The 16,135-nt window shown below is 41.7% G+C and overlaps 1 protein-coding gene across 5 annotated transcripts in view; it reads left to right on the top strand.

Moving 5' to 3' along the window:
* The window catches only part of SLC44A5 (solute carrier family 44 member 5), a 288,360-nt gene that overhangs the window by 239,546 nt on the left and 32,679 nt on the right, over positions 1–16,135 (top strand). For all 5 annotated transcript variants that reach the window (XM_089692177.1, XM_089692180.1, XM_089692176.1 and 2 more), the window contains 4 exons: positions 1,085–1,179; positions 2,741–2,844; positions 11,399–11,472; positions 14,605–14,675. In XM_089692177.1, the coding sequence (XP_089548303.1) occupies positions 1,085–1,179; positions 2,741–2,844; positions 11,399–11,472; positions 14,605–14,675 (344 nt within the window). The remainder of the gene's footprint in view (positions 1–1,084; positions 1,180–2,740; positions 2,845–11,398; positions 11,473–14,604; positions 14,676–16,135) is intronic.

Genomic DNA, 16,135 nt, shown 5'->3' with positions numbered 1-16,135 from the left:
TGTTCTGCACTAATATAAAGGCTCTCTGAAGCCTAGAAACACCCTTTTTATAAGTTAAATTCGCAGCGAATATATTCGACTCGAATCGAATTTATTCCGCGAATTCGCCGAATCAGCCGAATCAAATTTTTGAATACTTCGCTCACCTCTAGTCTTTACCAATCTATTTTTGAGTCTGACCTAGAAGAGCTTCGCTATGTTCCTTGGGTAATATATGCACCTCATAAATCATAAACATGCAAGTTTCCATAGTGCTGGTTTTCCAAGGCAGGTTAAAGGCCAATTTCACTTTTCAGCTGGAAATTAAAAATAAATAATCTACCATGTGTATGAAGGCGGCTTTTGTTGCAATACTCCTCTCCAGTGCTGTCCCCTTCACCTGCTCGGTGATTCAGCACCAGGCCTCTTCTGAGTTGAATGATGCCCATCGTCATCCAACCAGCTTCCTATGAGTCCAAATGTTTTTGGACATGACCCTGGGGGTACGTTATCACACTGGCCTGGGCTCACAGTCCTCCACACTTCAGTGTGGTTCTTAGAGCTATCCATTGCCACCACTTGAGTAAGACAGGAGGAACCCTGCATGGGAAAAGTTATGTATAAATAAATTTTTATTGAAAAAGCGGGGGCTTCAGTGAGTGGAAGAGACAGGGAGGGAGTGGGAGAATGGGTGTCCCTTACTGGCTGATTGACTTAAAGTACTATATCAAGAGTAAGAGCATGATAGCCAAGCAGCTAGCATTTGCAAAAGAAACAGCCAACTTTGGCAGCCTCCATACTTTTTTAGGGCACATTAAAGTTTTCGCAATGGTTTCCAAATGGGACCGGGGCTCTTCCATGAATTTCCTGGAACAGTTGGAACATAGGCCTGCAACCCCACCTCCACTTCTCTCAGTACAATGCTGGGAACCTTTGAGATCTATTGAGTTGCAGCCTTCATAGGAGGGGAGTGAAAGTTGGTATTTGGATCTCTGGCACTTTGTGGTGCTCAGTTATAGTATGTATTTCTAGTATTTTTGTTCTCATTAAATATTTAAATGTAATCTGAGACATTAGGAATTAATGTAATTATCTTCTGCATCAGGTATCACACTGGCTCACTAGCACTTGGCTCTCTCATCCTGGCACTTGTACAGTTTATTCGAATTATATTAGAATACTTAGACCACAAACTCAAAGGTAAGTCTGGATAAATTTTTACTCACATTTATGTAACTGAAAAACTGAATCATAAACCAAGCCTGAGATCTTCCCACTTAGGACAAAGCAATAGGTTCATTTTAATGTCCCCCTCCACAGTAGTATGTACTTACCTTTCCTTCCCACTCACCTCTCTGTTTAGCACTAAAATCCAAGGGAAATACCCAGTACCTCGAGGTATAAAGGAGTTTGTGACAGCACTGGGCCAATAAGCACTGTCATAGGGGAGTTCATATCCTTGTGTAAGCTACGACTCTGGTGAACCATAGCTTACCCAGAGCTTTCCTAATTTTCCCAAAGGAAGAGGTGAGGGAGCAAAAGGAAGGTAAGGGTATAAGCATCTGTAAGGCTCTGTATAAAAGTGAACTTTTTCCTTTTTCCTTCATGGCAGCTTGTTCAACACCATAGCAGTGCAAGGCCTCATGCACACAAGCTTTTAGAAGCTCAAAAATGCGTATGTGTAAAATTTCCAGTGGAGTCGGTGCATTGGAATTTATCTGCACATTCGCCAGTGGTGTATTTCTCTGAACACGAGACTCATGGGTAAACCAATATGACTGTGTATAGCCATTTACCTGTATGACTGGCTGTACATGTCACCTGTGTCATTCCAAGCACAGGAGAGGGCCAAGAATTTGTCTCTACATGTCCATGTGCTTGAGGTCTAAATGCTCTGCGGCACTCTGCTGTCCTCTAAAATCACGAGCAACCGTGGGAGATAACAGCCAACCCTGTGTATGATTTCAAAGAACACTGAAGGACATACACTACACATTGCATATACAGTGTCTTGAAAAAGTATTCATTCCCCTTGAAATTTTCCACATTTTGTCATGTTACTTAGATTATTAGCTCCAACGAGCCGGGCCCTCTAATTCCTTTTGTACCAAATTGTATTGTAACTGTAATGTCTGCCTTCATTTTGTAAAGTGCTGCGCTAACTGTTGACGCTATATAAATCCTGTATATTAATATTTATAATGCTACAACCAAAAATGTAAATGTATTTTATTGGGATTTTATGTGATAGACCAACACAAAGTGGCACGTAATTGTAAAGTGGAAGGAAAATGATAAATGCACAGACACATTTGACAGACGTGTACGTGAGCACCTCCAAACACACTTTGTCTGTGTTTGTGCCGATCACCCACACTCAGGGGCGGACTGACCATTTGGAAACTCGGGCACTGCCCGAGGGCCCGGGGTCAGTAGGGGGCCCCATGAGATGCCCCTGGTACCTTTTTCATAGGCTTTTTTGAGTTTGGGCAAGGACCCAGGGACCCCATGATCCCCTATTGCCCGGGGCCCCATGAGTTGTCAGTCCGCCCCTGCCCACACTTGATGCCTGGGTTGCCGTTACGCAGCGCCTGGTGGCTCCAACTATATAAACCAATGGCTGAATCATAGCGTTCAGGCCTCATGAGAACGAGATCTTATTGACAAAATTGGACAGGGGGGTTCAGAACAGAAGTTTGTAAAGTTTAGCGTGTGTGACTACTGAAAGTTTACATTTTTCATTTTATTTCCACCATTTTAGCTTCCCAGAATTCCTTTGCAAAATTTCTGTTGTGCTGCTTGAAATGCTGCTTCTGGTGCCTGGAAAAGTTCATAAAGTTTATAAACAGGAATGCCTATATTATGGTATGTATATATTCTGGGTAGAAATAAATGCAACTATTCTAAGCAGGCAGGGTAAAAATTATACCGCTGTGGACAAGAAGGAAGGTGAATGAAGGATTCTTCTTTCTCTCCTGCTAATCCCCATCCCATCTCAACTAACCCATGTCACTTTAAGCACCACTTTGCTGTTTAAAGTATATGTCTTGCCATTAAATTGCATAGAGTGGGGAAGGGTTAGAACCCCTGTCAAGTTTTACTACTATCCAAGGCTCTATTAGAGGGATTTCCCCTCCTTTACTGCCCCAGTAACAGTGGTTACACCCAGATCCTGTCATATGGGCTAGATATGGCAAAAAGACACAGCGAAATATACCGGTAATACCACGGAGGACTCTCTTACCCTTTGAGAAGCTTAAACGTATCTACAACCTGCCTAATTGGATGTTCTTCCATTTTCTACAACTGCAGCACATGGTTGCTGCTCAATTCCCAACTTTCTTAATCATTAAGACTGACCCTTTGGAAAGTATGTTAATAGCGGAAGCCCTCTCTAAACCTCTGTCCTCTATTTACTCCTAAAGCCTAGTACACACGCTCAGAAAATTGTACGAAAAATTCCACTTTCGAAGCGATCGTACAATACATTATTCGAAGAGAAAAGCACAAAAATGTTAACTTGTTCGATACCAGATCGTACAATTTTCATTTAATCTTTACAGTTTTTGTCCAAAAATACAATACAAATACATCACAATACATGACATCACTTCCAAATTTGTATTCTTTCCTGCAAGAATTTCCGTAACCTTAGTAACCTTTTCATTATCAATATAAGACTAACATGATAAAAAAACGGACTATGATTCGTCCAATATTCTCATCGTGTGTATGGGTCTTTACTATCTCCCTTGACCACTCCCAAAATAGATTCCCTTTATAATAAATGGCATACGGACATTCCTTCCCTCTAAGAAGACGACTGGGAGGACTGTCTTCTGCAATATGTCCCTACCATGATCTCTGCTAGAGTCGCTTTATCCAACTGAAATCTATTCATAGAGTGTACTATACCCCTCAGTGATTGGCTGCAATTTATCTTGGCAGACTGGCGGCTTGCCCCTATTATGCTATGGCCAATGGCATGTTTGCTCACATATTTTGGTCTTGTGCAAAATTATGTACTTTCTGGGCAGGGTTATTGGATACCATTAACATAGTCGGAAACTTGTCTGTCCCTATGGACCCCTTAGTACTGCTGCTAGGACTCGCAGATTTTGTGGAGGCATCTAAACATGTCAAACTATTTATTTTCTTTTCGGTCTATTATGCTAGAAGGGAAATCCTGTTGAAATGAAAACTGTCTACTCTGTCCACGGGTTCTGACGAGAAGGAGGTAGTCAGTGGGGGTTCTTCCCTAAGCTTACATACATACAAAATTTGGGCTTGCTGGAGAGAGGTGCAGGGCATTACTGTTTAGATGTTGATACCTCACAGTATACAACTGGGGGCTATCTGTTGTATCTTGTGTATTGTATCCTACCCACCCTGTTCCTTTCCTGCCATATGCCCTCCCCCCTCAGCCCCCCTTCCCTCTCTTTTTACTCACCTTTCCCTGTCCCTTCCTCCCCCATCCTCCTCTTCCCCTTACTTACAATCAGGGTGGATTTGATTTAAATCAAACTGATTTAAATCACAATTTAAATCACTAGTCAGTAAGGCTTGATTTAAATCCTAGTTTCTACATAAAGACTAATTCTTGCTGGTATAACTTTAATATGCAAGTAGATGAAGATTTTTAGAATAACAACTTTTCATATTAGTTTTTTTATCCCCAGTTTAATAGGTTAATCATTCATATTTGGACAACTTTTCTGTTGTACTTAGGAAGGAGAAAAATAATCATTACCTTAATAATAACAATTTAAATAGATTTATTCAACTGAAACAATAACATTCCAGCATATGTGATTTGCTTAAACATCCATGTTTGTTAACTAATTTGGCTAAACAAAATATATATATTTTAAGAAACTTAGACTGTCAGCCCCTTCCTCCTCACACTTAGTTTCACTTTCTTCTTGTGCAGATCTATTCCACTCAAATCAGAAAAATATTGTTTCTATTCTATTCACTGAACTTCTTGAAACTTAGCACTGAAGGGGTTGATTCTGTATTCATAGGTTTGTAGAAGTTAGGATGAAGGTCTTTTTCTTAACTTTGTTCATGTTATAACATTTTTGCTGTGAAGAAGAGGCATGTGATCTCCGCTGAGTCAAATTCAGTTTTGATAACTGCAAAAGTAAACCGAGCATCTGTGATAATATCTTGTAGGCAGAGAAACTGCCCAATAATCTTACAAAAACCTCTGGAAGAGCATGACATTGTGAATGGATTCATGGAATTTATTTACCAAAAAAATTAAACATATACAGCCTTATTCTACATAATTAAAAAACGAATCTTTATTTCATGATGGCCTAACCTTTGGATGGCAATATATTTTCCTCAAAAAGCATTTTATTCAAAAAAATCTGATTTAAATAAAAAAAATCAGATTTAAATAAAAAAAATCCGATTTTTTTTATTTTTCTTTTAAACAAATCATTGATTTTTATCCACCCTGCTTACAACACTCATCCACTCTTCTTTCAGCTATTCTCCAATCCATGGTAATGTCGGGTTCTTGCTTGCCACAGTTCCCTAGACTGTAGACTAATTATAGAACTGTTTTGGATTAATGGTCCTAAGACCATTTATCTATGTATATGTGTATATTTTGTGTATATTTTGTTGTTTACTGACCACTTGATTTGGTTTATGTGTACCTTTACTTGTTCATACTGTTGAACATATTTAATAAATGCAACTGTTAAAAAAAAAAACGGTTTCACCAAGAAACAGAGGAAAAATCTGCAACAAAGACACACAATTTTTTTTAAAGTAGAGTATGTCCCCATCAGCTTTTTATTTCTCACCAATATAAAACCTTATAAAGCAGGAGGAGCAGAATAGTCCAACAATGTGGTAGTATTTTTCCAACTTGGTACTCCGAGGCTTCCATCATATCGATCCCTTCAAACAAGAACAAGTAAGAATGAAAAAATACAAGAGATGAGAATTCCTTTACAAGTAGAATAGAGAGGGCTAGAACCCTGTCAGCTTTTGATTTCTCAGCAATACAAAACCCTGTAAAGCAAGAGAAGCAGAATAGTCCAACAGTTGGGTAGTATTCTTCCTAACTGGACTTCCAAAGCTGCCATCACATCAATCCCTGAAAACAAGGGCAATATTGAAAAAATACAAGGAACAGGAATGCCTCTATGAGTACCAGTAGTTTTTTTTGTTTATAGTAGAGTAGGGGAAGGCTATAACCCCTGTCAGCTTTTTATTTCTCAAAAATAAAAACCCCTGTAAAGAAGGAGGAGCAGAGTAGTCCTACAGCGAGGTTGTATTCTTCCATCTTGGTCTTCCAAGGCTGCCACCATGTTGATCCCTCAAAACAGGAACAAGCAACACTTAAAAAATACAAGGAACAGGAACACCTCTTTTTCAGTAGAGTAGAGGAAGTTTAGTACCCCATCAGCTTTTTATTTCTCAGCAATAAAAACCCCTATAAAGCAGGAGGAACAGAATAGTCCAACAGTGGAGTAGAATTGTTCCAACTTGGTCCTCCAAGGCTATTATCACATTTAAGAAAGAATAAGCAACACTAAAAAAATACAAGGAATGGGAATGCTTCTACAGGTATCTGTTGTTTTTTTTTGTTTGTTTTTTTTTTGTAGTAGAGTAGGAGAAGGCTAGATCCACTGTTAGATTTATATTTCTCTATAATAAAAACCCCTCTACCTGTAAAGCAGGAGGAACAGAATAGTCCAACAGTGATTAGTGTTCCAACTTGGTCCCTCAAGGCTGCCACCGCATTGATCACCGCAAACAGGAACAAGCAACACTGAAAAAAATACAAGGAATGGGAATACATGTAGAAGTAACTACTGGTGTGTGTGTGTATATATATATGTATATATATATATACAGGGGTGTATTTACCACAAGGCAAACAAGGCATTTGCCTAGGGCAGCATTTTTCGGGGGGGGGGGCAACACTTCCCCTTGGAAGAAGGGATGGAAGAAGGGACACATACGGCACGGGGATCTGGTGGGTTCCGAGAGATGCTGCGTATTTCATGATGGTGTATGCACAGCCCGACTCTCGTTCCTGGGGATGTCCGGAGCTGTGAAGGTGAGTTTCTTTCTCTCTCTCGCCATGGGAGATGGTGGCTGGTGTATGGGGGGCAGTGGTAGTGGAAGGCTTGGGTGGAGGGCAGGGGTGCTCTTGGTCAATATCAGGGTCATTCTGTGGGGGGCGCCAATTTTTGTGTTGCCTAGGGCAGCGCAAAACCTAAATACATCACTGTGTATATATATACATATTTATTATTATTATTATATATATATTTTTTTTAAGCAGAGTAGGGGAAGGCTAGATCCTCTGTCGGCATTTTTATTTTTCAAAAATAATCCCTCCAAACAAGAGCAAGCAACACTGAAAAATCAGGAGGAACAGGAATGCCTCTACGAGTACGGTAGATGTAAAAAAAAGAAAAAAGAAAAAAGTAGAGTAGAATAAGGCTAAAACCCCTGTCAGCTTTTCATTTCTCAACAATAAAAACCCCTTTAAGGCGGGGGAGAATAATATCCCAACGTTGGGATAGTATTCTTTCAGCTTGGTCCTCCAAGCCTGCCACCACATTGATCCCTTTAAACAGGAACAAGCAACACTGAAAAATACAAGGAATGGTAACACCTCTATGAGTACCAGTAGGATTTGTTTTAAGTAGAGTAGGGGAAGGCTAGAACCCCTGTCTTGGCAATAAAAAACTGTGTAATGCAGGAGGAGTAGAAAAGTACAAACAGTGGGGCAGCATCCTTCCAATTTGGTCCTCTAAGGCTACCATCACATCTGCCCAACAAGAACATGTAGCACTGAAAAAACACGAGGAGCAGGGGTGCCTCTACGAGTACCTGGTATATTCAAATAAACGTATACTGCTCACTTTGGTGTGTGGCTGGGATCATACACAACTGTGTACTGCCACAACCAGGCTGTACGAACAACATCCCCAGTTTGAAGGGGACCAGCAGTGTATCAATCTGCAGGTTATTCTTCAACACAGATTGACAGTGTATCTGGTAAAGAACATAATATTCTTCCTAAGTATATCGACTGTAGTGCACATTAAATGCCAACAATCTAAAGTAGCTGTCGGGTTGACAATCCACAGCAATAGCACTCTGCCTGTTTGATATCCACAGGGCTGGAAGAATCCTAAAACACAATCCCATAAGGATACTAGAATAGAAAACCTCCAATTAGGATATAAAACATTTAATAGAACATGTTTTGAAGCACATATCACTCCCTCTACAGGAGAAATACCACAGCAATAAATTTTTATTTCTGTGTCCCTGATGCAGACAAGTAAGGGGAAATTTCTCTAACAGATGCCTGTAAAAACAAGGCTAACCCCTCTAACCCTTCCTCACTCTATCCAAAACTTTAAAAAGGTTTTGGCTGGATATACACTTTAAGCCTGGGTTCACACTTGTTCTGTCTCTCCAATCTAAGCATTGAAAGTGTGATCTCTGTAACTTACAGTTGTGATGAGATAGCAATAACTCCAATCTTAGTTGAATAACACAGGCAGTGACTCAATCCAGACGACACCTTGTAGATCTTGTGAAGTTTATTCCATAAACAGAGAATCTTACAACAATGAACATCAGATAGGTCAAAAGATCATAATGTGATCTGCTTCAATAAGACATGAGGCTTGAAGCTGAAATGCATTACTGGGAAAAAGGGTGGAGCTATCTATACAGCATGAACTAAACCAAAGGAAAGGGAGGAGCAGAGATAAAAAAAAGAACACTTAAAGGCATATGACAGTCATGTGAAACATCACACTTGTGGCACCGGAACTGCCCCGCATTCCTGTGCAAATCACATGCGAATCGCGTGCGGTGCAATCGGAGCCATACATTATGTATGGCTCAAATCGCACCGCACCCGCACCAAAAAGGTGCAGGACCCTTTTTTTGGTCTGCACTAGAATCAGATCACATGGGTATTCACACCTATGTGATCTGGTTCTGCACATCGCACCTCGTTTTGCAGACCGATTTCGGGGTGTTGTTAACTCAACATATACACCCGCAGCAGTTTTCATGAACGGGGTGCGATTCTGATGCAGAATTTACACTGAAAACGCTGCAAATTCCGCACCAGGACTAAAGCAGAACTTCACACAAAAGGGGAAGTTACGCTTGTTTGTATCCTAACCCCCCTCCACTGCAACATTTGGCACTTTTTTGGGAGGAAGGGGGAGCGGGTAGCTGGTTTTTACGGGCACCCGCTCGCACTTCTGGTCACATGCACTACGGTGCCCTGAGCCGGAAGTTCGCCCCCCTCCTTCTCCTGCAGCCTTCTGGGACACTTTGCAAGTCCCAGAAGACTGCTAGACCATTCACAATGCACAGCACGCCTTGTGCATGCGCAGTAGGAAACCCTTACTTAAGAGGCCAGCTCCTGCACCCAAAGCCAATTGAAGAAGTGGATCAGGTGAGGACATCGCTGGATCCCTGGACAGGTAAGTGTCCTCATATTAAAAGTCAGCAGCTACAGGATTTTTTCGTGGGAGCCCGGAGCTCCGCTTTAATGTATCTTACAGTGTTAAAGTGACACTAAACAGTATCCTTATTATCCAAAAATAATCCATACACATCCACTACATAATGGTACTCCAATCTATTTTCCATGAAATTGTTTCTTACTGTGGTTTTCTGCCTCCTTGTAATGTCCTCATTTCCCATAGTCTATAGTCCATCTTGAGAGAGTGGCTACTACTACGTACAGCGGGACCATGGAGAATGACTGTACCCACCTTCTAACAGAAAATCAGATTACAGCAGCAAAGAAAAGGGATTTGGAGATTTGGAGGAGGCTGAATGCAATAGAAGGAACATTTCTGAATTAATACATACTTGAATAGAATTTTATTTTGAACTAGGGTTTGGTGTCATTTAATATAGTATTTTAAAAATATTTTATAGGAAAGTTATGAAAAAAAATATTTATACAGAAGAAAAATGTTGTGTATTGCATCATAGCAGTCCTTAGATGAGTTGATTGCATTCATTTTCTTTAAAGTGATACTAAAGTCTTTTTTTTTTTTTTAAATAAAAAACATGTCTATACTTACCTGATGTGTGCAGTGGTTTTGCACAGAGCAGCCTGGATCCTCCTTTTCTTGGGTCCCCTGCCGGCGTTCCTGGCCTCTCCTGCTTGTTGGGTGCCCCCACAGCAAGCAGCTTGCTAGGGGGGCATCCGCTTCTCCATGCGTCCATTCACACATAGAGCTGCGGCTCGGCCCCGCCCCTCCCTCTCCTGATTGGCTCACTGGCTGTGATTTACAGCAGCGGGAACCAATGGCTCCTGCTGCTGCCTCAGCCAATCAGGAGTGAGAGTCCCTGGAGAACCAGGGCTCAGATAAAGGATGGGGGGGCTGCTACACACAAAGGTTTGTTTACCTTTATGTATAGAATGCATAAAGGTAGAAAATGTTGAGCCTTTAGAACCACTTTAAGGCTAAGTACAGAAAAACTCGCTTACAATGTGATCAGCTTTCCCAGCTATCTTCTGTGAGCTACAAAACCTCCTCCCCTCTATGTAATGGAGATAAGGAGAGGGGCAGGGGTGTTTTGTAGTCCAAATCAGGAGAGCAACCTAGGGTGACAATGCTGCTCCTTCACACAGCACAGTGAGTAAGTGTGCACCCAGTGGTGTATTTAGGTGTCATGCTGCCCTAGGCAACAAAAAAATTGTCCCCCCCCCCCATAGAGAGATCCTGACACCAAGCAGCACCCCCCACCCCCATGAAGAGAGCCTGACATTGACTAACAACATCCCAGCACCCACTACCACCCGAGAGAGTCTTCCACTACCACCACCCCCCATACACTGGCAACGCCCCCCTGACCCTGCGAGAGAGAAGACACTCACCTTCATAGCTCTGGGAACAAGAGTCAGGCTCTACATACACCAACAAACAGCCAGCAGCCTCTCTCAGATCCCACCCGGTCCCCATGCTGCGTGTGTCCCTTCTTCCATCACTTCCTTTTGGGGGGCGATGTCCCCCCCTGCAAAAATGCCGCTGCCCCCCTGAAATGTGCTGCTGCCCCCCTGAAAAATGCCTTGTTTGCATTGTGGTAAATACACCCCTGTGTGCACCCTAAGACAGGAACTGTGTTATGGGCTGGATCACCAGGTGAAAATGAAGGAAAGGGCCTAAAATAGGAAAGCTAATGCAGCCACCACATCTAAGTGGCAATATTTGAAAAGCATATTTTTTGGTTTAGATACAATTTAAAAAGTAATGAGAAACAGAGCAGTCAAGCAGCCCCAAAATGTTTCTGTCCTATGTCCTAGCCACAGGTCAGGCCTGATGACATTTGTCCTATAGACTTTTAGTATTGGGATGTCTCTGGGTGACGGTCAGATCTTCTCTGTGTCTTGCAGATTGCTATTTATGGAAAAAACTTCTGCACATCAGCGAGAGATGCGTTTTTCTTATTGATGAGGAATGTTGTGCGGTAAGTTGTGCGTCGTGTAATAGCATTGTATTCATAAAAGCATTTGATTACATTAGAAAAGGAAATATCTGTTAAGCCTAGGATCACACATGTGCAGGTCGGGAACACGTGTATAATTGCGCAAGTTCCCAACCCACAGGCAGAGCACGCTGCTCGTTGGCATACAATCATTCATTCTTGATGGCACCTCCACGCATCAGAAAACCTGGTGTGCGTTCCCATGATAGAAACTGTGCAGCTGTTCTTCTAACCCCCCAGGCGGTATTCCCGAGTGTAGCTCGGGGTAAAATGTCAGTACCAAAAGCGGTAAGAGCTACACACGGGCTTACCATGCGGCGCTGCATAGGGAGTCCCTGCAGAGCTTACCTTGTCCTTCGCTCCCGCAATGTGTCCCCTGCAGCGTCCCCGGCCATCTCCTCCGGCTGATGCCGGCATCCGGCTTCTGTGTTCCGGTCCCTGTGACGTCGGGACGTACGGGCTCTGGCGGCGGCGGGAAATTTGAAAATTTTAAAAAAATGTCATTTTTTTCAAAACGATTTTACATAGTAAAACATTGCTGTTTCAAACCATTTCACATACATTTTGTCCCGAGTGCTCTGTCCTGTCCCCTGTCTGCATTATTACTGTTCTTTCTGCCTGGAAACTTAGAAAAGTCCATGACGTCCAAAAAGTGTCCCTTTAGGTCAAAAGCTGGTTTAGATCAGCTAGAGAACAGCGATAGTAAATCAGAACTACTTGCAGAATTGAGTGATAATGATTCGTGGGGGAAATTCATCATCAGACACTGAAAACAATTTTGCGACTTTGCTCAGCGATGTGTGAACTTGGCGCTATATTTCAAATTTCAGTGTTTTTGGTTTGATTATATTATTGAACTAAATGTAATATTATTATATTATTATTTTTTATGATTATTTATTAAATTATAATTTATGATTTCGCGTTTCAAATTTTATCATACCCGGGATGTTTAATAGACTCTTGTTCGGACAGATTTCAGTGAGTTATTCCTAAAAATTACAGCCTACAATAAAAAAACTACATATTTCCATGCAAAATAATGGTACCGCTTTCAGCACCAAAAATCAGAAATAATCATACCGCTAGGGAGGTTAAAAAAGGGTTGGGTACTTTTTTCAATTCTTTTTTCCTGCTTTCAAATTCATGGACTGCTATGTCTGCGCAAAACACTGACGCATGACCCGCACAGATGTGAACTTACTCTTAATCTGGATTGAACATTACCTATATGTCCAGTAGTTCAGGAACGACATGTCCCAGACAGCATCAGGCAGCACCTGCTGGGACTTGTAGTTCCACAATCGCTGATGTGCTGCAGGTTTTGGAAGCCTACAAAAGCAATTGAAAATTTCCAGATTGGCAACTATTATTCTTAAAATGATGATTATTATTAAAGTGGAACTAAACCCATCAATTTAAGGGTCCTTTCACACGGAGTGGATCCTCTTGCTCACTGGGGGTATCTCTCCGCTGATCCCCGCTGAGCAAGTGGATAACAGATGCTGCTGCAGAGCAGACACAGAGCTGCTCACTTTCCTCAATGGGCGGTCAGATGAAAACGGACCGCCTGTTCGTTTTCATCTGATCCGACGGATGGAAGGGAAATTGGATCGCCATCCGCCCCTTTTTGGCGGATCGGATGTCGGCGGGTGTATACGGACATATGTCCGTGTACACCCGCTGCTCCATAGAAGAGAATAAAGGTTCCGATCCTGAAAATGGGCAGAATGAGGAAAGAAAAAACAGAGGGTGCACAGGCCTAGTGCATTACCATAAAAAATGTTTAATAAAAAATAAAATATGTGTTGTACTCACAAACGACAATATAGTTAAGGCACATCATAAAGGACAGCTGGGTCAACACCGCGCTGAGTAACAGTCCTCAATAGGGAGTATAGACATCCAAAAGGATGACGCGTTTCGAGGACTTGCCTCTTCCTCAGAGCCTGAAGATGGGCAGGCGGACCCGATCGGAACGTCCGTGTGAAAGAGCCCTTACAGATTCACGCAGCGGGAATGTAACTGTCACATTGGCTTGTGCTTTCAACCAAACTGTCAAACCATCAAAAGGCTGGTAATAAATATATGCTAGTGTGGTGCCCATGTACTACAGTACATCTTTCCTAAATGCATTACAAAAATTAATTTAAAAATGTGTAAATTAACAAAATAAAATATAATCCTCCAAAACTACTTATGATGCAAGAAAAAACACACATTGGGGAGATAATTTGGAATTTATCAGAATATTTAGCAACCTGTAAGAGGGAGGTGTATTGTAGTACATATGATTTATTTTTCACCTTAGGTAGTTTTAGAAGATTTAAATTTCTTTCGTTCATTTACACGGTTTTATACAAATTTTGTAATGCACTTGGGGAAGGTGTATTTTAGAACTCGAGCGCCACACTTGTATATATTTTATATTTTCATTGTATGTCCCTATAGGACATAAAACTGTGTGTTGGCAATCGTATTAGATTGATATTTAATAGCACGGGAGCAATCACCCATCATCAACTGGCTGATGTCATAACTGATCACATGTATAGCAACATGGCAGTTGAAGATCAAACTTGGCTGAAAATGATGGGAGGGTTTATTTCTTTTAAAATAATAATAATAACAGTGAATAAATGTGACCTGGTATCAACCTCTTGCAGTCCTCGTACTGCAGGGTGGGATTGTAAGAGAAAGAAGCATCACAAGGAGCCAATCAGTTCATGTGCTGACAAGAAGCATGCTGATAGGAGGTGAAGGCAGAGAGAAACTCATCACTGTGCTGCTTCTTCCAGTCACATGCAGGGGCAGGTCCTGGATGACCTGGGCTCTGAAGAAGTGGGTTGAGTGATGCTGGCCATCCAACAGAGGACATCTAGTGAAAGTGGTAGTACTATGGGGGAAATTTCCAGACTGTTTTTTTTTCTTTTAATTGGCTATTCAATTTATCTTGTTTTTGGCTGGAGTTCTCCTGTAAGTGGAAAAACAATGGATGTCTCCAACCGAAGTACCTATGACCTCGAGCATAGTGCCAGCTATAAATGTCTCACATATACCTCTAAGCATTGCAGTGTCATTTGGATTCACTTGGTGTCATCTTTACTTCCGCAGAGTTGCTGTTCTGGATAAAGTCACAGATTTTTTGCTTTTCCTTGGCAAAGTTCTTGTTGCAGGGTCTGTCGGTAAGTGATTGCTGTATATTTTAGCAAACAACAGACCTGTCTTTACAGGTGAGAAAATGTGTGCTTTTCTGTGATGTCTGCCCACAGAGGGCTTTAGCTTGTTTCTGGATGAATTTGGGTCAGGAGAGCAGAAGTAAGTGCACTTCTGTGACCCACAGGAGAAATATGGCCAAAAAGAGCTTTGGCCATACTTCTCCTTTAAGTGGTGCATGTACTAGGAGGGACTCAAAGTGGCAGAATCACCAAAATAAACTTTTGGGGGCACTTTTCAAGGGAACTTCCTTGAGCAATGGTGGATCTTGACCTCCTACCCACAGCAACCATCAAAGCACTTTCCCAATGACATCCACAGCAAGGGGTCATGATTGTAATGGCTATTATTGTAAGATATCCCTTCTATGCTGACCATCAATGGAGGAGGGCCCTTTTTGTGAGGGAACTTCTTTGAGCATTGGTGGATCTTGACCTCCCACCTACACCAACCATCAAGGCACTTTCCCAATGACATCCAAAGCAAGGGCCACAATTATAATGACTATCATTGTAAGAGGTCCCTTCTATGCTGACCATCAATAGAAGATGCCCTTTTTGTGGGGGAACTTCTTTGAGCTGTGATGGATCTTGATCTCCCACCTACACCAATCATCAAAGTATGGGGGCAATTTTGGACTGACATCCAATGTGAGGGGTCCCTTCTACACTGGCCATCAATGCAAGAGGGCACTTTTTTTGAGGGAACTTCTTTGAGCAATGGTGGATCTTGATTTCCACGTACACTAACCATCAAAGTATGGGGGCAATTTTGAACTGACATCAACGTGAGGGGTCTCTTCTACACTGACCATCAATGGAAGAGGGCCCTTTTCTGAGGGAACTTCCTGGAGCAGTGGTGGATATTGATCTCCCACTCACACCATGAATAATTTTTGATTGTCCAGAAGCAAAATAGCAGCAGAGCGTACTATTAATCAATTCACTTTGGTGATTGTGCCATTTTAAAACTCTCCAAGTATACACAACATTTGAGCCCTGAAGAAGGGGAAGACCTTTTGCACCCCTGAATTGTGCTGTTTTGTGTTGTCTTGTATTTGACAATCATTACGAAAAGATTTCAGAATCTCTTTTGGCACTCTTTTTGGACTTTTTCCAATGAAAAAATAAAGGGCATGCAAGAAGCGTTGAGACTTTAAGATTAGTTTATACGAAGTAGCGAGGGGGCAAAAACATTTGAAGAGCCCACTGGCTTAGGTTAGGCTGCTCACAATAGACAAGGCTACCTTCTGGTGGGTACCCCAGCAGTATACCAGAAAAAATGTGCATACATGGAAGAAGTGCCAGACCAAAAGATAAGAGTCCAATTTTATTGATTGGTATTGTACTAAACTGTCTTTTAATACAATACCAATAAATTAAATTGGACTATTTTATCTTTTGGTCTGGTGCTCCTTCCATATATATGC

Source organism: Staurois parvus, unplaced genomic scaffold, assembly GCF_062004578.1.
Source record: "Staurois parvus isolate SC_StPar_1 unplaced genomic scaffold, SC_StPar_1.0 ptg000578l, whole genome shotgun sequence".
NCBI classification, from domain to species: Eukaryota; Metazoa; Chordata; class Amphibia; order Anura; family Ranidae; genus Staurois; species Staurois parvus.
Note: the sequence above shows the minus strand (reverse complement) of the source record. Positions and strands in the feature narration are given on the sequence as shown.